We start from the raw sequence: 22,863 nt of genomic DNA, 5'->3' as shown, positions 1-22,863 counted from the left end.
TTGATAATGTAGCCGTCTCATGATTTGGGATTTTGTTTGAGTATGGGAAAACCTAGAGCATGTGAGATCTAAAAGCCTGGCCCAACAGACCACACATCCTGGTTACACAGGACAATCTCAACACTGGTCAACGCTATGGAAATGAAGTTTGATGCACCAGTAACCTTTGCATTTTGTTTAGGTCCTAGAGTTACATCCCAAATGCTGTATTTGTTACAGGGCTCTATTTTTTGTATTTTCAGAAGAATCTGTGAGGTTGCACAGTGGGCCTCCTAAGAACGCATACATGGAGCAGAGCTTTCAAGGCTTGAATCCGGTTTTAAATATCCCTATCAAGGCAGCTCAAGTGGACCAGGCAAAAAAGAATGCAGCGCTCATAGGTACCAAGCTGGAGAACTGGGTGGACACCTTGGTCAGCAGCATATGGTCAGCGGTGGATGTCTGTAGCACAGGTCCAACTTCCTGTCCAGTCATGCAGGCTTGCAGTCAAACAACCTGGAGCTCCCTGAGCCCAGACCCTAAGTCAGAGCTGGGTCCCATTAAACCTGATGGGCGTTTGAGGTAGCATCTGGTATACCCTTCTTTGGCACAGGTTTTAAAAGAGAATTTAACCTTGCCTATATATGAACCTGACTACAAATTCCAAAACCTTGATGAAACTTTTTGTTGTCTATTTTTAAAAATCTGGCAAAATCTTTGGCATTGTTTCTCCTTCAGATCCATCAGTCTAAGCTTCAGCAGCACTGTGCATCTCCTCTGTATCTTCTATAGAGTCACAACCCTTCTTCATTCACTTCATATCTAAAAGGCGCCAACATTTTCTTGCTCCGATTATGAAATGGTAATATAGCACATCTGGTATGTTCAGAGGGTAAAAAAGAAGCAGTTGCTAAAAATATCTTCTGTCAAAAACACCTATGCATATTTTGAATATTTACATTTTAATTATTTTGCTACCATAAATAACCAGAAACTCCAATATACCTTTACCGGGAAGAATGATCTATAAAATATGGTTAAAATGTTTTACAAGATGTAAAAAAATTGGGACCCACCCTGACTATTTTTATAATGTTAAGAATTTCTAGGCTTGATTCATCATTGTGTTAACTCCAGTTTCAGACCAGCGTGCATCACACTGGCATAGAAACCAGGCTAACAGAGTGGTGAATTAGGCTTCCTCTCTCTTTTTAGAAGTCAGACATCCTCATCTATTTGATGATCTCTGAACAAAATGAGTGTTATAAAATTATATTTTTTATTCCTATTATGAATAGTCATCAGTCACCACAAGGTCTGGGCACCACTTGCAGTATTAAAAACAAGTATTCTTATTACCCAAAGTCCAGATTCTTGTCCCCATTGAAATCTGCATTTTAAAAAAAATCCACACAGAACACCCTCTGCATATAAGCAGGTGTGCAAATTCCACATATATCAGCAGGTTTGTGCATGCAGCTTATATGTGTGGATGCTCAGACCCAGGCTGTGATACTCCTGCTCACATGGCAGCATACCCTTTTCCATGAGTAGCCTGATTGGGTTCAATGGGCCAACTCACAGTGTAAGATTCTACTCTGAGTTAGTCAAAGTGGCAGAATCTGGCCCTTAATGATTTAGGTTTGGAACCTTTTCCATTGATTTCAGTGGGTGAATCACTGGGACCTAATTATGCAGTGAGCTGATTCTGCACTATTTTAAGTAGCGGCTAACTAGTCTAACACTAATTGCCTCTGTTGGTCCCAGACCTGCCAGTATTCATGAAGAAGGATAGTTTTGAGATTGCATGGTACATCTGGAAGGTTGTGGAGAGTGGCACCTTGAGTGTAATGGAGATTCCTGACTGAAGCCATGAATTGAATGAAGGAGAGCAAATGCCCTTCTTCAGAGTGCTTTTATTTTATTTTATTTATTTTTGTCAACAAGCTCTAATCTTGCTTATATTGACCCTTTTGACTCTTGGGCAGGCTGCATCCTGTTTAAATACAGATGTGATACATCATTTGAACCTGAGCTTTCAACGCTGAAAAAAATCCAATTTTAAATTGAGGACTTTTTAAAATATTTTTCTTATATGCAAATTCATCTCCAGCTGAAGCATTTTGCATGTAATGTGCACTTTTATTTTGTGGGCCCTTGAGTACAATGTACCCAGAAACTTCAAGGAACCTTGATGAGATTAATTATAAAATGCCCTGTTAATTTAATAAAGTAAGGTGTCTGTTTTCCCTTCTGTGGCATGTATAACTTTCATTACCGCTAATGAGAGTTAAGCTCACGCATCAGGAAGGAAATAGACCCTTAAATCTTTTCATAACCACATATCACAAAAAAGGTTGAATTCTCTTTTAAATAATGGTTGCAAAATGACCATAAAACAGAGATCCCAATGGCTTGTTATATTTTTCTCCATTTAGTTTAAAGCTCCTGCAGTTTGCTTTGGACTTGAAATTGCAATGTCAGCTGTGCTGGCATTAAGGCAGAACATTTAAATGTTTATCTGGAACAAAGGTGGATGCATAGGAGGAACAGTTTAGATATTTATTTTTTATGTTTTTAGTCAATGACTAATTAGTAGGTGCTGCTTTTGCAGCTTGAAGATTTTATCTTACTAACTAAAGCTGCCTTTATTAAGAAAAGGCCTTTTCCTCCTCAGACCTCCATTTCTTTCTACCTTCTTGATTTTGACAGTCTGGGAGGTATAGTTCTAGAAAAGCTTGTAGTTATTAGAGCTGGTTGGAAAGTTTCTGTCTAAACAATGTTCCTGTTTTTCAGCTGGCTCGAGTGGTGAGTGTGTTCAGACCAACATTGCCAACAGGTTTATATAATAGAAACACTTCTCTTTCAGTGCTTTTTAAAAAATAATAGTTTTTATCTAACATTCCATCAGAAATGTCAAATCTCCAGGGGACCACTAATCTTCACTATGAATTTAGGGTTTTAGCCACATTGACCCAATGGGAATTGCAATGGCTAAAGTAAAAGCCCTGCAGATCAAGTGGAGATTATCACATTCAGTCATGGATTAGGGTATAAATAATAAGATTCATCCACTCTCCTAGTCTTTAGATCATTCCAGTTAAATCTGCTGATGAATTCATGAGATCTGGACTCTTGCGCGCACACACACACACAGATAACCAGGTTTTTAAATTTGATACCTTTTTTATTATTGAGGAGTGTTTTTTTAATGCTTTGTTGGGAAGTTCTCATTATTAAATTTCTCAAACAGAAGTTGGAAACAATCCAGTCTCTCTTTTATGGATAGAACAGTAGCCACCACTTGTATCATTTAAAATATAAGAGATTCAAAGGACTTTGTTTTAGTTCTTATTTCACAATTTTTAAAAATCCCAAATTGTTGGTGACACATAAATTTTATGCTATGTTGTAAACCTCTCAAAAGAAATATTTTATAGTATTTTATTTTCTAAATAACAAAAAGAGTCTATAAGTACTGTAGCAAGCCGGCAATGCCCGTGCTGCTATTAAAATACTAGAAGTAAAAATAAAGGGTCAAATCCTGCAGTCCTTCTTATGCAAACTTCTGTGGATGGATGATTCTGAGTACAGTCTTTAGACTCAAGCCCAGCATAAGTGAAAGTATGACACTGGGCTATGAATAAAGTCTGTATGTGTTTAAAAGCAGCAGAGAATGAGACTCTTCGAGAGCTTCTCAGTTCACAGCATTATTTGAGGTGAGTGTCAAGCTTTCGACCGAAATGATCATGTTCTACCATAGCTGCTATTCTGCAGAATACAGAAGAATACAAAATATAATGGACAGTGTGTCATAAAGTTCTATAAATTATGAAGTGAAAGATCATGGCAAGCAAGACTGTTTCTATTTGCGAACAGAGCCTGCCCCAAAATTATTACTAAGGCAGTACTGCTAAGGTCTAGATTCTGCTCAGTGTCTTTTCTAGTTCTAAAATACCGGGCACTTGATACCTATGATGAACATTATATCTTGTTAGAAGAGAATAACTTTCACAGATCTTACATTTGGTAAAAAGGAGAATTCGAAGCAGGGAGCCACAGTTTATATGAAACAAACAAGTTATACATGTGTTCATTTGAAAGTTCTAATAGTATTTTCAGAGCGTGCTGGCTAGTGATATTTTCTAAGATTCCATTTGAAAGCCGGCTGTGACCATATGCCTTCCATGGGAGAAGCGTGTATTTCCATATGCACTGTGTGGAGTGATGTGCTCATTTAAACACCATGCCCCTGCCACTAGATAGACATGTGGCACTTGTACAATCAACCAGCCTGATTCAGGCCAGAAAGATATGTGGCAAAATGCAGAACATCTGCCTGCATACCTTTTTTTATTAATTAAATCCAAAGTGAATCCTAGTGATATGCAGACCTGCTTCTGTGGTGATATTATACCTTGAGGCGAACAGAAATTAGTTCAAATGAGTTTATTTTTTAGATGTGGACCAGTTTTTTTATTTATAAAGTTTGACTGGATATGGAGTAATAATATTTATATATTAGGTTTCTGATGTGTGACATTTTTAGTATTAAAATTATGTCCTCATTTTTGTTCTATATGGAGGGCTGAAGGGACAGAGTATACTAACAATTTTCTCATTGGCAAGTACTGCTATAAGCTATATCTCTATTGCTAAGTGTAGAGAGCTAGGTGTATACAGTAGGGTGTAACAAATTAACTTTCCTAGATACTGGCTTCAACGCAAAAAATCTTGCACATACCGTTGCTTTAATGATGATCCTACAGCACCTTCCAAAGGATCAGCTAATGGGTATTCAGCCTCCGGCCATCTTTCACAAATCTAATGGTACCAGTAACATCACAATCCCTTTTATTCACTAGTATAGGGAAGAGGGCGCTAGAGACAGTGATTCAAACAAAGAACTGAGAAAATCCAAAGCCTTCGAAAGGAGGTAATGCAGGGTAAAGGAAGCACCAACCTTAGAAAGTATTTCTATATTGCAACAGAGGGGAAGCTAAACTCGTTCTTATCTATTTCACTCTAAGGCTCAGGAGCACTGGGATTATGGGATCTTGGTTTTGACTTTTCTGATTAAAAACAAAACCCAGCTTTTTATTTTGTTTGGACTCTATGGGGCAACTCTCCATCGATTTCAATGGCAGCTGCAGCCCTTACACAAGGTTGAATCAGGTCCCGCAGCTGGGAACGGGCTTCCCAGCACAGGTAGACAGACACACACTAGCTCTGCAGTGTGGCTGTAGCAGCTCATGTCCATACCCAGGGGGTTGGGAGGTTTGTACTCGGCCACCTCGGCTACTGTGCTATTTTTAGTGCACTAGCTCGAGCACACCCACTCTGGGAAGCAAGCTCCCAGCTGCTCTGTAGACACGCTCTTAGTTTGAAACAGAACTGTCAACTTGCCCATAGCTATAATGCCGTGCTCCCTCGCTTCCACAGATTGCCTCTTACTCCCTGCTTGGAAGTAGCCATGAGAATGCCTTCTGTCTTTCCCAGAACTCCAAAGCTTAAACCAACTGGCCAGACTAAGCCTTGGGCTAAATCCTTTTATCTTCAGCTGAGTTGAACTTCCTTATACGAAGGCTGAATTTGAATTCCTGCGAATCATAAAGTAGCATTTACCATCTTGTACAAGTAGGTTATACCATGCTGTATATCTGTATTGTCAGGAGAAGTCATGAAAACAACAATATTTCTGCCGTTAACCTTTTGATTGTTACAACATGGAGCTGCATCAGAGTGGCAGTTTTTAAAAACTGGAACAGACGTCTTTCTGGACCCTCCCCCTTTTTTTATCTAAGACTTACAGCTTGACTGTTTCAAAACAAAACCCTTTATGAGTTTAAATTGTTTGAGTTCTAAGACCCCTATTCGTCCCCTCAACCCGCAAAGGCCAGAGGGGAGAATGTTCCCCTCAGAATGAAAGCAGGCCACTATACCATGAAGCCACAGAACAGCTTTTGTGGCTGTAATGTAGATCAAAAGGAGAACACATCCACTTGTGGTCACAGGGTGGAACTGTCCTGCCACAGGCTCGGTCGTTTTCAGTGCTTTTAGATTTATTATTAAACAAATGCTGGCTGTAGATCAGAGAGTAATTCACGCATCCATACATGTTTGTATGTTATTTCTGATCATATAGACTGGAATTTTCATAACTCCTAAGGGAGTTATGCACCCATCCCGTGTGGACCAACTCCCCCAGACTGCATTGAAACCCCAGATATAAATGAGAAAAGTTTGCTTTTGAAAGCAAATCAGTTTGCTCAGTGCAAAGATATATAGAAGGATGCTCTGAAGGTGCTGGTAATCATCAGGGACTATCTTTCCCCCATTCTCAGCGGTGGTGATATGTAACGTATCCAGTAATAACTTATTTCAGAGTAGCAGCTGTGTTAGTCTGTATCCGCAAAAAGAAAAGGAGTACTTGTGGCAACTTAGAGACTAACAAATTTATTAGCTCACGAAAGCTTATACTCAAATAAATTTGTTAGTCTCTAAGGTGCCGCAAGTACTCCTTTTCTTTTTTTAGTAATAACTTAGTTTATTTTAACAGAAAAATACACACATCAGGTGGTGGTTAGCAGCATCTCCTAAGGTTCCTTACTCCAGTTTCCTAATGGGAAGTAACATTTTAATGCATTATTTTATTTCATCTATACTAAAGAATGATCCTAGGCCCCAAACATAGGGTGCTTAGGATATTACCTCATATGAATACTTCAAGCATCAGAAGTAAAGTAGATTTCACAGCATTGTCCCCTGTTCTCAGGATCCTGAAAAGAGTGCTCTCTGGGGGTTGGAATCCATGCAGGGTGGGGGCTAGGGTTAGGGAATAGGTGACCCAGTATTAGGAAACAATAGGGTCGGGGGATTTGCATTGTTCCCCGGCTGGCTCTGCAGGAATTACCTGAGAGCACAGCCTCTCGCTCTGTTACCTTTCTGGAAGAGCTTCCTCCACAATGGGTCTCCTTTGCTAAAGAGGTCACCAGAACAGCCACAGATGCCCCTAACCACAGTGGGGCCACACTACAATGCAGCAGCGGCAGGAGATCTGGGGCTCCATAGCCAGTACATGGTTTCCATGTGGATCCCAGGGGATCAGTGTGGTTTGTGTGAGAGGGATCTCTCTCTCCTTTTATTGGGCAGAGAGGACAATGTGAGGAAAATTCTGCAAAGGGATCCTCCTGGGATATTCCTGCCCTCCAGCCCTCTCCTGCAGGTTTTGCATGGGAGGGGTTGATCTGGCCTCGGGTATGGAAATCTTGTGTTAAATAGTCTCTTTCATTGTGTAGCTTGAGCATTCACAAACATCTCATTACTGTTGAGTGGTGGAAATAATAATTATATTGCATAGCAGTCTGTTAGAAGGTGCAGAGTACAAAGGGAGATTTGAATGGTTAATTGCACAATTCCACGTTGTAGGAGTACAACACAATGGTCCTGATTCTCCTCGCACACCACTTACCACTGGTTTAACTCCATTGACTTCACCGGAGTGACTCTTGATTCACAACTGGTGTGAATGAGAGGAGTATCAAGCCCAAAATATTTTTAACTGAAACAACGAGATTTTCACGTTAGCTGACACGAGGGCCACGGTAGCATTTAGGCTATTTTCAGTTACATGTGGTGTTTTCTGTGATGAATTGTGATGCGGTAATACTGCAGATGCCCTGTTTATTTGGTTCTCGTATACCAACAATAGTGTATAGATCACTCTTTGCTGTTTGCTTCAACCTTGGTTACCTTCTTTTGCCCATGGGTGCTATCACAGCTGCTACCTCACTATGTCTGCAAACAAGTTTACCTGACAACAACAAAAAAGGTACCAGAAATCTCCTTGAGCTGAATGTACAATCTATGCAAATTCTCTCGCTATTTTGTTACAACTTGGAAGTATTACTTGTAACCTTGCCAAATAAACAGCAAGATATTGTACAGGTGCCTCTGATAACAGAGTAACAATTTTCTGCACGGATCATTGCGCTGCATTTGTACATTGTAATGACTTACTTGTCTTTGGTTCTGTTGTAATTAACACCCTTGACTGAGAAGACAGTTGTTCCTCTTGTAAGAAGGGCAACTTCAGTTTGCTGGGAATATTCTGGAGGAGAAAGTCGACTGCAATTTTTTTCATTTTTCAAGTTTACCTACAAAAAAGGCCCAAGCCTAAAGGTCAGAAATTGTATCTTGGTTTAGATTTCCTGGAGCAGATCATATCATTCTGAATTTCTAAGTGTATGTTCACATTGTGACTTTCTGTGAATTGCCCGATTAAAAAAGCCTTACTTTCTTTCTTTTTTTTAATTGTGGCCTTAACCTGTAGTGGAAAGTTAGATGATGTCTCTTTCTCTCGGTCTGTTGTCAGCCTAATTAATAAAAGGCACCTTGAGATTTCTGTTGCAACTCAGAACTGTGTAGCTATCAGCAGACACTTCACAAATACAATTGGAATTGCTTACAATACAGTCTTCAAGAAAAAAAATGACCTTCCCTTTGGGTAAAAGGAAGGCTTGAATGCACCTATAATCCTTAGCAAATTATGAGAATTCTCTTCTGCAACATATTATAGCTAAACTGGGTGGACTAATTACCTACAAAATGCTAACATCATGACTTTCTGTATAGCTGTACATATTTGGTCTCAGTTACACCAGCATGATCCTGGAGTAACTCCACTCGCTCCAGTGTGACTTCATTGGAGTTCCTCTCTGATTTACAATAGTGTAACTGAGAAAGAATCTGTCCTGGTGACTTTTATGTAATTCAATGAAGATTAAAAATCAGAAGAACTTCTGAGATTTAGGGCTAGATTTTTAAAGGTATTTAGGCTGTAAAGATGTAGATAGGTGACTAACTCCCATGGCTTTTAAAATTCCCATATGCACCAATTCACATCTTTAGATGCCTAACTACTATTAAAAGTATGGCCCAGTCTGATCTTTGGATCAGGTTCACTTTTCTTTTTAACTCTTTGCTTCATTGGCACTGAGAACAGTAGAGTTTCAATAGTCCCAGTATTCCCAGCAGGCTGGCAGTGCTTTTAAGGACCCAGAATGTGGTTCTCAACCTATTTACCATTGGGGGCTGCATCCAATACTACCTGTATGGCCCTGAGGATGTCACATGGGCAGCAGCTGGATGCTGATTGGGCTGCAAGTGGCCCATTGGCTGCAGGTTGAGAATCATCTTTTTTTTCTTCTGATAGTGGTACAACCCAAAGACCCCAGAAAAGGGTTTACACAGAAAATATAGTGTATGACACACACACATTAATTTGAGCTAATGAAATTATCTTTCTAACTTTGTCTCTTCATTTTTGTTCCATTGATTTGGATTTTTTGTATTGGTTAATGTACTCCATAATAAGTTATTAATGTTCCCTCAGAGACTGGTAGTGATATAGTTTTCAGAAATAACTATTTTGTTATATATCATAATATGCATAAAACTGTACAGAAATATTTTGTAATCTATTGATTAAGAAAAAACCATGTATATACAGTAAAGTTTAAAAAAAATTGGAAATTCAAATGGCACACACTGAAAGATGTAGATATTTTGCTATTTATTTAAAGGAGTATTTTATGAGATATTAAAATGTCTTAAATTGACCGGTAATCAAAGTTCAGAAGTCAGAATGCTTTTCTTGTAGTAGAATGTGATTTTCAGCAATTATTGCACTACCCATTTTTGCACCCTTTTGTCTTTCATTTAGCAGAAAAACAATGTGCCTTAGCGGTATTCTTTGTCTATGGGAGTTTGGTTTTTTGTCCGACAAAGCAAATTTTTTTGCAGAAAAAGAAATGGATGTATTAAATACTGTATTATACCAAAAACACTGCGGTTGTATATACATGCTTTCTGTCATACTGTGTTTTCAGATGCAGAATTTTAAAATTAAAAAAAAGGCAGTCTTTAGGAATAATTGTGTGATTTACTCTTTTCATCTCAATCTAATTTAAACATTTTTTTTAAAGAGACACACAGTCTGGTGATGTTTACCAAAGGACTTGAAAACAGGAACCCTTGAATTCTAATCCCAGTGCTGACAATTTCCTCTCCTGGGTTCAGCTTCCCAATTTCCCAAAATGGGGTAAGGCATACTAAGGATATAGGGGTGTTTTGGGAACTAGGTAGTATTTGTAAAGGACTTTGAAGATGTAAATGTTGTGGATCCATTTCTGCAACCCTCACGCACATGAACATTCCCTACTCAGGTAAGCAGACCCATTGACATTAAGAATTAGTCACAAAGGTGTTTGTAAAACTGGTTAACCACACCCCATAGCACAAATTCCAGCCTGTCATGGAAATCCACCAAGGCTCTCAATATTTAGAGAAAGGGGGAAAGGACTCTACCTACACTCAAAATATGATTTCCACATCTTGGATTCTAAAGACACTGCAATGTGTCCTGACTTTAGCTATCCCATAGCTCCCTGATCTGCTGGGCCAGATTATCCCTAGCTTTTACATGGGTGCATAAGGATTGGGGAGGAGTGCAAAGAGCCTTCCGACCCACTTTGTGCTCCATTTCCATCGCCCATAGACAAATCTGGAGGAGTGTGGGAACTGCTTCCTCTGTACACCCCTGAGGCACAAATCACCCCAAAAAGAGTAGGGAGAATAAGAGTCCTTAACTGTGACACTGAGCGGTCTGTATGCAGAGATGGGAGTTGGTACAACCAGCAGCTGGTATTATGCAGCTGACTGTCTGCAGAGATGGTGAAGTGGGTATGCCCCATTTACACTGAAGAAATGTTTCCCCTGGGCTGGGTCAGATCCCAAAGGGTCCAGTGCCTAAATCGTATCCAATTGGTGCACTTAGCCATTGTTATGCTCCACACAACGTCTGTCTTTCGCAGAACAGAAATGAACAATGTTGGTATTTGTCAATAGGCTATTCCACAGAGCCCAGCTCCACCAGATCCGAGAAGTTCCCAAACATCAGTGAACGTCTCCCACGGAGGGAGGTCACTTGGTTGTGACTAAGGAGAGATATTGTCATGCTGTCTGGCCTGGTTCACAACTGGGAGTGCCAAACTCCAGGCAGACTGTCAAAAAACAGGACAGACACCCCACACTGGCGGTGTGTTCTATAGTTAGATTTTACCAACCCAATAACAAATGTGAACTCCTAGACCACTGTGACAGTTCTACAATGGCATCACAGACACTCCCCTGGGGCACTCCAGTCTGTCTTGCTACCCAGGCAAGCTGGACTTAGCGATAAATAGTCACTTACACCAAAGATCACAAAATGTTCAGGTTGCAAAATGTATCTGTCGCTTACCTGAGGTCAATTTGTACCTTAAAATCTCATACCAGAGACAATGTTTGTAGCCAGTCCTGTAATAAACTATCTAAAGGTTTATGAACTAGGAAAAAGAAATGTTATTTACAGGTTAAAGCAAGCATACATACACAAATGAGACTGTAATTCAAAAGGTGACAGCAGTGTAGTAAACTGTTAATTCAAAATGTCTTCAAGGATAACCCATGCCAAGCAGCATGGAGATAGATCTCTTTGCTCATGTTTAGGAATCTTTGCCCCTGAGGGTATGTCTACACTGCAGTTAAAAATCTGCCGCTGGCACATGCCAGATGACTCGGGCTCAGTGTAAGCATCTGGGCTTGGACTGGAGCCCAGGCTGTAGGACCGGAGCCCAGGCTGTAGGACCTTGTAAGGTGGGAGGGTCCCAGAGCTCAGGCTGCAGCCCAAGCCAGAACATCTACATCGCAATTTACAAGCCCCTGCAGTCCAATCCCTTTGAGCTCTAGTCAGCTGGCATGGGCCAGACACAGGAGTCTAATTGCAATGTAGACACACCCTCAGAATACAGACAGCATAAAAGAGATTAGAGTGGAGGAACTAAAAGTATCTCACAAGGAGAAACAGAGTCCAAACTGATGGCATAAGTCCACGCATAGGTTTCTCCTTTGATAATACACAGTACCTTTTTTGCCACCAATGGGCCAACTTGTATGCAGGGCAAGACCTTTACCTTAATTAATATGACTTTTCCTGTTTGGTGAGTTACACAATTAGTGTTTTACAATGCAAACACTCAATATAACTTACACCATGGGTGATAAAGGTTACAAGTGAGATCAATATATGCAGCATCCTACAAGCATTTTTAAAGTCTAAACAGTAAACACATTCTTAGATGTTAAGTGGATAATATCTATTTTGATCATGCTAACACACAGGTAAGCAAAACTGGCTTCCAGCTGTGCATTTGTAAGTGTTCAGTGAGGCTTGGGGCCTTGGCATAAGCTGTCACCTGGTCTGCCAGTATCAAAGATATCCCTTTTGGTTATTGTGTTTGTTCATGAGTTGGTGAGTGGTGTGTTTAGCAATGTCATTGTGAGTATACTGAGTGTTTTAGATTGTCTCTGCTGCAATTGTCTGATACAGGGTTGCCTGCATAGGGCATGCCTGAGGGCTGCACACAATCTTTGACATCATCAGAAAATAATCTGTGGATTTCCCATGCACCCTTGAGCAAGGCAGAGAGTTCTCCTGGCAGCCAAAAGTGCCTCTGAGCATTTTCACCTGCAGTTCAGGAATGCCATTTTCTTCTGGCACTTAAGTGCGATGAGCTGAGCTCATACATAGGGAACACACTACCAGTGTTTTAGTCCTGGCACAGAGGAAAGATTGTCTGCAAAAAACAACAAAAAAATTTCACTAAGTTTTATTCAGAGGACCTCAAAACCTATCATTGTCCTTTATTGGTGAACCAGGGCCCTGATTAACCATGCATTTAAGTTCTTTGTTTAATTGGGGCCTACAGCTTGGGTATGAAGCACCTCTGAGAAGATAAACAAAGTGACTTCCTAGAGAAAGGGCCATCTGAGCAGTCTACAAAACCATACTAACAGAGAAACATGTCTGGCAACTACAGAGACTGTATATACTTCTAGTAGAGCTATTACCATCCCAGTTTGCATCAGCCATTCCTAATCAATCTTCATCTGAATAAATATTTAAATAGAGCAGAATCTGGCTAATTCACACTCATGACTGGGAGACCCATCACTAAATATAGTGAATTAGAGTAAGTGAAGACTTGCAATAGAAAAAGTTTATTTTGTTCCTCTCTTTTGGCAATAGCTTAGTTTTATTGCCTGTGTGTAATACTTCATCTGTTGGTAAAGAATTGTAGCATATTTTCCAAAAATAATTAAATTTTAGACATCACTACTGTGAATTGCTGCTAAGTCTTTGGTGAGAAATAAGGTGAGACTACCATTTTTATGTATGTAAATGACGATGTGTGCAGATTAATGAGGTATTTAAAACCATTTCAAAAGACATAGATGGCAAATTGTCAATCATTCCATGAGACACATGTTTGGGCTGTGGTAGAATGTCATAACCGGCTCTTCACTACGTTCTGTTCTCTATACTGGACACTCTTGGGAACAGGCCCAAAAATACTTTGGTATCCCTGACATATGGCTGTCAGTAGAGAGAGAATCAAGATGCAAAATCCGGACTCGGATTTCAAGCACCTTTAAGATCAGGAGTGTTTGAATCCAGAGATTTAGGTCAAATTGGACAAACCAGCCATCAAATTCAGATCTGGCTCCAATATCCATTCCCAAACACAATGTTCTGAGTAGGTATAATCAGACACTCTTGGTCCCTAATTTCACTCAGGACCAGACCAGCGATTTCATGGTCAAGGATCTTGGAACTTGGAGCCTTTTTTTATTTGTAAATAGTATAAATATGACTCAGTAAAAGGTATGCTGATTTTTGCACACTTATTCATGATCCAGCTGCTAATTTTGACCTCAGCCAACACACCAAGCTTTTGTTCCTTTCCTCTTCTCCTCAACTTATTAAATAAAGCATGTGTGGTCTAAATGTAAATTTTAGTTGTGCATCAATAACTATCTAATCTTGGGGAAGCATTCAGATTCAGCATAGTTCATATGAAATTGGAAACTGAAATAACAGCTGCCAAGAGTTCATGAAAGATCTAACTGTGTGGTCAGTGTCATGCATTTATTCAATCTGTCAGGATCAAAATGTTATGATGTTTGAAATGCAGCAGGAATAAGATACCACATTTAATTCAGGAAAGTTTACTCTTACTTGGTAAGAGAATTATGGATAACTTTGGTCACCCAGCAATTTAAGATCCAAAGCAGACATTTAAACCTAATCTTTTGACATTCCCCTGAGCTGTAATTCTACACGGTATGACACAGATACCTGACATACAGTAAACAGGTAACTACAGGCTTTCTTAGCCTTGTTTTTACAGTGTGATAACACAAACAATAGCCACTCAACATTGAAATGGGTAAGATGATGATAAGTGTGTAGGATCAATATGGCAGAGTCATCATCAAGCAGTTCCAGACATGACGGGACAATTTCCTGCTTCTGCTCCTACATGATTATGTTACTCTGTGTTTGTTACAGACAATGTTACAAACTGCCCAGTTGTACTGTCATGGAAGATGTCAGACTTAGAACTCTACAGGCTGATCCTGACTGCATTGAAGACAATGCAAGGCCAATCCCTCTCCTTATAAGGACTTAAGGTAGTAGCAACCTATGGTCTGCCCAAACCCTATTGCCTCCAAAAGACCTGTGGGAGATAACTGAAGGGGGCCATCAGCCATAGAAGAAAGAAACAGAGCTTCAGGCTACCGTGGCCTAAAAGCGTCTAAGGGAAGAAGGGCTGCTCACGGCTTGTTGAGTGGTGCAGGGAAGTAGACAAAGATCCCTGGGCAAAAAATGTGGGACAAGGAAAAGGTCAGCTCTGTGGTGTTCCCTTCGGAGTTAGAGTTTGTTGAACTTGAACCACAGACTCCCAGCCTCTGTAGGGGTATGTCTCCGCTGCAATTAAGACACCCACATGACTTGGGCTCACAGGGCTCGGGCTACGGGGCTGTTTAATTGCAGTGCAGACATGCGAGCTCAGGCTGGAGCCTGGGTTCTCAGACCCTATAAGATTTCAGAGTAACAGCCGTGTTAGTCTGTATTCGCAAAAAGAAAAGGAGTACTTGTGGCACCTTAGAGACTAACCAATTTATTTGAGCATGCTCAACTAAACTGGTTAGTCTCTAAGGTGCCACAAGTACTCCTTTTCTTTTTGCGGACCCTATAAGGTGTCTTAACTGCAGGGTAGACATACCCTCAGAGCTTAACTGTGCAGCTGAATGCCCCAGCTGCACAAGGTGTGAAGAGAATTTAGCACATTGGTCCCTGCAACCTTAAATTACTTGTTCTGTCTGCAAGTAAGCAAGGTATAAACTCCCTGGCAACCCAGTAAGGCACTCTGCTGCCGATGCTTCACCTTCCCAGTCTACTGGAGCATTCAGGCAGACGGAGGATAACTCTTTTTATAGCTGTACAAACAGCTATAACAGCTAGAATAACAGAGGTATTAAATGGAAGTCTGAAAATGAGAACTTTATAAACAGCACAACACTATAAACCACATGGGCTCCTAGGGGAGAGTCATTTAAATCAATACACTACGGCAAAGCACAGAGTAAAGGCTTTCCTTGTAGGTGACAGAGGATATAGCACTGATCGGAGATGCAAGTCCTACCGCTGGCTCACGGTGTAAACCGTGGGTGAGTCAACCGCTCTGTGCCTCTGTTTCCCCTACCTTTCTTAACCACTGCCTCAAATGCCTCGTGTAAGTAAGGATCAGTCCTTAATTTTTGCTTTGTCTCCCACCTCCCATCCCCATGTTCTTGCCCTACAGGAAGAAGAGTTTCCCTGCACTCTTGTTCCAAGGCCAGGATGAATTTGCTCATTAAACTTGCTTATTTGCTGTGACTCTACGTGTGTCTCCCTCGAAAGGAAGAGCACTTTCCATTTCCCAACTTTAATTTGGTTTTCCTTAGAAATAGTAGAAGGTGACAGCATTGTGTTAGCTGCTGAGATGGTATTGACAACCGCAACCAGGCTGAAGGAAATAAAACATAACCTCTGCTAAGCAATAGCAAGAATAAAGATCCAGCACCTGCAAAGCAAAATAGTTGGGATAGCACATTTACTTCCATGCCAATATCATGTGATGATCCATGCTTTTATATCAGGCATGGAATGGACCAGGTTGTTTCTGGCTTCAGCCTTTGTGTGCAGGGGTGGGGGGTCAAGAGCACAAGAGCTTAGGGACTGCTCCCTCCTAGCTGTCCTAGGGCACAAACCACTTGAAAGCGGGCAAGGAAACGGCAGTGCCATTACCCTCCAAGCAGTTGGCTCCAGTCTGTGGAACTGGCTTATCTCAAAAGGGTGGGTGGGGGGGTGTAAGTAGGCTGTGCCATTCAAAGGGATGATGGGCGGGGGACTGGCCCCATGCCGTCCAGGGAGTTCAGGTAGGGATTGTACCTACAGAGGCGACATGGTCAGCATAGTCTTCCTGTCCAGTCTAACCAGACTCCTTGTAGCCTCCACCTTCCTTGGGCACATTAACCGTCAGGATTCTTACATCTCCACAGCCACAGCACCTTGGATGGGAAACAGTCGCTGCTGACAATAATTCTGTGGCTTTTTCTGTGCTACTGAGTAGCAGGCCAATCCACAAACATCTATTCACAAATAATCTTTATTCAACTGAATAGTTCCATTGAAGTCAATAGGCCTACTCCAGATATTGTGAATTACTGGCCTGAGTAAAATGTGCTATGTTGGGGCCTAGCATTGCTCAAATGTAATAACAAAAGCAGCAATCCTGAATATTTTGAAGTGCTTGGGAAATGACTAATTAGAAAGGAATAAAATGACCCTTCAAGCTCTGCAGACAACACCACAAAACCCCACCAGAGTGATTTTTCAGGGTTTGCTAGCCAGGCATAATATCCTTAAAGCAGTTTAAAAGCAAGTCTCCAGCCTGACTAGTGATAGCTATGGTCCTAGAGCTATATTTTTTGGTGCTGGAGTGTACAGAGGTGCTTAAAAAGATAGATTGGTTGGGACCACATGGACCCAGTCTATTAAAAGAGTTTTCCCAAGCCTGTAATTATATTCAGTAACTCCAAATCCCTAAACTATGCAGAAAGATAATGCCTCAGAAAACTAGCTTTATTGCTGGAAAGGAATTATGCCTTTTTCGCTCTTCAAAATTCTTTCTTAATTAAAGCCATTGGACTGACATACTGTATTTACAATGTCACATTCATGAGGCTTGGCAAATATTGGGTTATCATATGCAAGCACATGCTTTCCCAAAGAAGAATCACTTTCCTCTATGCTATGTTCACTCAATCAATGGTTCTTTCTGTTTTACTTCAGCAGGAGTCTGAATTAACTTCTCTCCACTAAAATGGCTTCTACAAGCAACTCCACTGAGAGTAATAAGATGGCTTGGCTGGGGGAGGAAGTTCTAAACCCGAGTTCTGTATAGGCTCCTCTGACAATAATGCCACTGATGTCTGTAGGACCCATCACCCAAGTCAGTGTCATGCTATGATTGTAGCATGGGAAATGCGGGGCCACTGATTCCTCAGTATGGTGATGGGCAGAGAGAAGCCAGAAATCCTTTGTAACTATCAAAATAAGTGACTTTTAATTAAAGGTCCCACTGAAAAACATATTGACTTACTTTACAAAGTTGCAATAGCAAGGGTCACATTAAACAAACACCCTTTATAAAATCCACCTTTTAAGGGCAAGGGGGCATCTGATAAAAATCCTTAAAATGAGATCTAACCAATAACAAACATTTCATCTGGGCTGAGGGCTTAATTTGGAATGTGCTTCTGGGCCTTGCTGGGTCATTTAACCTGATTGCTCCTAGTCTGAGTGAACTTCCCGAACGGAACAAGTTTCCATGACTGGAAATCAGCTGTATAGGCTATTAGTTCCTGGGATACTATGCCCCATATTCTTCATAGAGATATTGTTATGATATGAATATGGCATAACTTAAGATGTGTTTTATGCAAGATGGGTCTTGTGAGTTATCATTGGAAAGGTTATGATTTACTGAATAGGATTATCCTATTTGCATGCATGTATCATTTTTGTATCCAAAGTTAGGAATATTGTAACAATTACAAGTGGGTTTAAATCTAGGTTTAAGCGGGGGAATAGTCCCACTATTGTGGGGAACTTTCCTGGCTTCTGCACTACCCCGGTGAAGTGGGTTAGCAAAAGGATCCGAGTCCTCGCTCCCACTTCCTTTACCCAGTGGCCTCCCTGCCCTTGAGGACTCCCCTTCCACTCTCCTGTCTGGCAGAGTCCTCGTAACCCCAACAAGGCTGGGCCCAGGATTCCTGGGGGGCTCAACCCCCCAACCCTGCTGTGGTCACCTAGGACAGGGGCTAGGGTGTGCCCACTCCGGGGTATTCTCTCTGCACTGGGCACTTCTCTGACCCACTGATCATTACATACAAGTTAAAGCAAATGCAAGTTATTTAATCAACAATTAATTTTAAAAAGACTAAGGAAAAATGGGAAAGGTTAAGGAAACACACCAACCCACTCTGTGGCAGGGAACATCACAAACAGTGTCTCTGAAATGTCAGGGCAGTTCACAGTCTGTTCCTTGTAAGTCCCAGGCCTTCTTCTCAGGCCCTGGCTGTGCTGCGGGGATGCTGTGGGTTGGACACTTGCTCTGGTGGTAGCCACACGCTCTCTGGCTCTAAGTGGTAGGACCCTTCTTCCCAGTGTCACCCCCGCCCTGTCGGGGTTACGATCCAAGCCTGGCCTGCAGAGCCTCTTGGCTGAGGTGTCTCCCTGTGCTGGGCCCGCTGTCCAGGGTCCCCCTCGGTCTCCCCGGCTGCTCACCGCACCCAGCTCCGGACTGCTCCAGCCCCAGCTCCACCACTCTGTCTCAGCACTGCTGCTCTGCCTCCAGCTCCCTGGGCTGCTTCTTTGGCCCCTCTGGCTCTGGTTGCTGCAGCTCTGCTCCCAGGGCAAGTCTGCTCTCTCTGGGCTGTGCCTCTAGCTTTGGGGCTGCATCTCTGCTCCCAGGACAGGGTCTGCTTTTCTCTGGACTGCTTTTCTGGTCCCTCTGGATCTGGCCCAGCTCTGCTCCCCAGCTTAGCTTGGGCCCCTGCTTTCTCCTTAGCTCGGCCTCACTCTGTCTGACCCAGGCAAATCCAGCTCACATGGAGGACAGGACCTCCCTGGCCTCCTGACTCTCTGATTAGCCTGCCCGCCCTGTCATTCAGGCTGACCTGGAGCATTGGCTTCTCCCCATTGTTTCTGGGGACTATCAGTCTCAGGATCCTGGTTTCCCATAGACCCTTCCCCTTTTGGTACTGGGAGCTAGCCACCCAAAACACCCCCACTGAATATTAGTAAGGGGGCAACAGTCCCCTTACATAGGGAACACCCACCGGACAGAATGCAATCCGTCTGGATTGGCCATTAGGGAGAACAGTAGGACTTTGAAGTCGCTAATCTCCCACCTTCCTGGGAAATCTTCCTGAGGATTTATGGCTGCTCTGACACTGCAGATTCATGTGATCATGTCATCTAGTACTGAACTCTATCTTGGACTGCTAGTATTTTTCCACAAAGGGGGTGGTGACCAAAGTGGGACATAAAGAATTCCCACCATATGTAAATCCTATTTAAGGCAGGAAAGTGAGTTAATGAGAGTCAGTTCTTCATGGAATTCCTGCCCAAGATGACTGCTGAAAATACGTAAGACTGATCGGGGGAAGAAAGTACTGGACCCAGGCTAGAAAGTGTCTAACCTGTGAAAGGAATACCTAGAGTTCTAAGCTGCAAGCAGGAGCAGTCTGTCTTCAAGAAACTCTACAACCTGCTTAAAACAACATTTAGGGTGAGAAATTACTACTTGTAGCCCGTTTCTTTAGTGTATTAAGCTTAGTTTGAGTGCTTGCTTTATTTGCTCAGTAATCTGTTTTGATCTGTTTGCTATCCCTTATAATCACTTAAAAATCTATCCTTTCTAGTTGGTAAACCTGTGTTTGTTGTCTTGAGACCAATTTGTGCCGTTCATAACTGGGGGGCAAAAAGCTGTGCATGCCTTCCTCCACATTGAGGGAGGGAGCAAAGTTCACAAGCTTATGCTTTACAGTTTTCTGTGCAGTGCAAGAAAATACAACTTTGGGTTTACACTCCAGAGGGGGTGTGCGTTTAAGTTCTAGGCAATTCCTGAGCTGAGTCTTCCCATGCAGAGCTGACCTCAGTGTCTGTATCTTTCTGCAGTTGGGTGTGGCCCTACCTGCACCTGTACCTGTACCTGTACTGAAGGAGGCTTGAGGGCCTGGCTCAGCAGGGCAGTGTACCCCAGTACATCAGATGACACCCTGGGGCGGGAGAACCCATTATAGTTCCACCCCTTATTAGTCTTGGCCAATCAGCCACCTCTACCTCTCTATGCAGTTTCAATAGGAAGCAGCTGGGCTACTCCCTCTTGCCCCACTGCATTTCTAACCCCAGATGGTGCTGTAGAAAAGCATAAATAACAGTTCTTTCAAGCCCTCCTACACATGAATCAAAATGGAGCCCAACAGCCAGCAACAAACACTGTGGTCTTCCCTGGTTCCAGGGAAAGCTCCACCAGCAATTTTCCCCCAGGTAAGAATGCCCAAGTCCCTTTTTTAAGGTTAGGACCATTAGAAGATGGAAAGGAGAAGCAAATTCTGTCGTGTGCTTCCTGCTACTTCTTTTCCATCTTCCCTGGAGACTTTGCCATAACTCAGTAAGGGGTTGTAATGTAAATAACCTACCTTATTAAAGTACCCCTTTCCCTCTTGGACTCTGGGGCTTCCACATTCTCTGTGATGTCCTTCTCCAGCACCAAGTGTTTGCAGAGTTGTTGCCCTTACACAGAAGGACCTCTTAGAGCTCAGTCTCAGGAAGAGCTGGGAGAACTCTAGCTCTCATTAGCTGCAGGTTCTCTACACTTCCCAGGATACACTCAACACTTTGACTCCAGCGCTCATGGGCCTCTACCTGCCCTCTACAGACATGACCTAAAACAAACAACACGAATCTCATTTTGGAGGCATTTGTTGTTTTTTAATACAGTAGTTATGGATGTTCTCTTATGATCAAATGCCGTTCTTTTCTGTCATTCGCTGTTAATGGGGGAGAGTGTGTTACTAGGTCCTATATCAAAGTAATTCTGATAGTGTTTAACTACTTATAATAGATGGATATGCTCCCTATCCCACACATAATTGAAGAATGGCATAAAGGCTTGACAAGAGACCTCACCTGAGTCACAATAGCATTAGCTCTTGGCTCTACTTCACATCATTCACAAGTTATGAGCTAATCAGTTACTGCAGCGATAATGGGGCATAGCAGTTAGATCACAGGACTGTGTTCTACCACTGTGAAATTTTGGGCAAATCACTTTACCTGCCCTGTTTCAACTTTCTCATCTGCAAAATGGTTATAATAATGTTTAAATACCCCACAAAGGGAAGGCAAAATAAAGGGGCTGGAAAACTCTATTAATGGTTGCAAAGCACTTTGTGATCCTCTGAGGAAAGGTTCTGTAGAAATGCAAAATACTATTCTGAATTTAATCATTACCATGAAAGCTGTAAAAGAAATTCGCCTTCTACAAGCCCTGTCTTTGGAACATTTGTGCCCTTTAACCCTCTCTGGTTGGGATTTCTAAAGAAATCTAGGGGGTTTAGACACCTCATCCATAATTTTAATCTTAATGGAAGATACAATATGTGCCTAAATCGCCTAGATGGCTTTGAAAATCTCAACCTCTGATGATAGTGAATAAAGGAAATAAAATAAAGTCTGGGCTTGACTCTGATTCTGGATATTGTCTAAACTCAGGGTGTTGGATGTGATGTTGTAATATAGGCCTATTTAGGTTTTATTTTATCTTTGCATTGCAATGACTTACCCTAGTGCAGGTAGCATAGCAGCAATGGAGCAGCGTGTTCTGGAGTCATTTTACTGTTATACAGTGCGTATACTCCAAGTATGGGAGCTAACTATATGTAGGGGTAAAAATAAACTAACTTACTGCTATTACACTGACTCCATAATTGTGTTTTTTAATTCTCCCCAAATAGGACCTGTATAATAATTTGACTTGAAATAGGAAGTTCATTTTAATGTGATCTCATTTATGAAAACGTATCACGGTGGTACATATGGCAAGGAAATGAAATCATTCTTATAATAGATTAGTATTCAAGATTAAATATTTCACTTTCGAATATATTCCACCTATATGTGCTTTTAATCCCCCAACTACATTTAAATTCAGGCTTTTCATATATTGAGAGCAAGCTGCTGCCTGTCATGTCACTCCTGATTTTCCATTACTGTTAACTGATGGTTTGCATTCATTAGCATACAGTGACACTGGTCATGTTCTTTAGAAGGCGAGGATTTGACTTGTTTCTTGTTGCCTTCAGGATAAGTTTGAAGTTAGATTATTTCAGGCAGCCAGACTTCAGACAAATGTACCTACTAAGTGTACATTTATACCTTCACCTAGTACACTACACATAGATTCACCTCCTGGAATCAGTGGCATTCCAGGAAATGCTGGTTGGTATTAGATTGGAGCACTAGACTGGATGGGGAAAACCACTAAGAAGCAGTTCAACAGTTTAAGCAGACTTCTTGGATGACCTGGTGCTCGTGAGGCAAAGCCACTGTCCCGGCAAGACACCATGATGAAATTAGTCACTCAGAACACTGGTCATTACAGTTCTGAGCTCTGCATCAAGCGAATCTGTCTCTAGACCTAACTGAGAAGGGTGCCACAACTCCGTACCATTAGCTGTCTGTTAAATCAGAAATGAATCTGAAAAGTCCCAAACTAAATCCTTTAATACCCCTGAATTTAAGGGTGATCAATATCCAGTTCTGAATCTTGTCTGGAGTCCAAGTCCGCCCCCTCTCTGTTGCTTGTATTTTGCTATGGACAGTCA

At 41.7% G+C, this 22,863-nt stretch overlaps 1 protein-coding gene across 1 annotated transcript in view; it reads left to right on the top strand.

Annotated features, from left to right (window-relative positions):
• Positions 1-9,894, top strand: part of XYLT1 (xylosyltransferase 1) — a 320,557-nt gene extending 310,663 nt beyond the window's left edge. Inside the window, exon 12 of the mRNA XM_073362329.1 lies at positions 243-9,894. Within this exon, the coding sequence (XP_073218430.1) occupies positions 243-565 (323 nt within the window). The 3' untranslated portion in view covers positions 566-9,894. The remainder of the gene's footprint in view (positions 1-242) is intronic.
• The last annotated feature ends 12,969 nt before the right edge of the window (positions 9,895-22,863 follow it).

Source organism: Lepidochelys kempii, chromosome 10 (assembly GCF_965140265.1).
Source record: "Lepidochelys kempii isolate rLepKem1 chromosome 10, rLepKem1.hap2, whole genome shotgun sequence".
NCBI classification, from domain to species: Eukaryota; Metazoa; Chordata; order Testudines; family Cheloniidae; genus Lepidochelys; species Lepidochelys kempii.
Note: the sequence above shows the minus strand (reverse complement) of the source record. Positions and strands in the feature narration are given on the sequence as shown.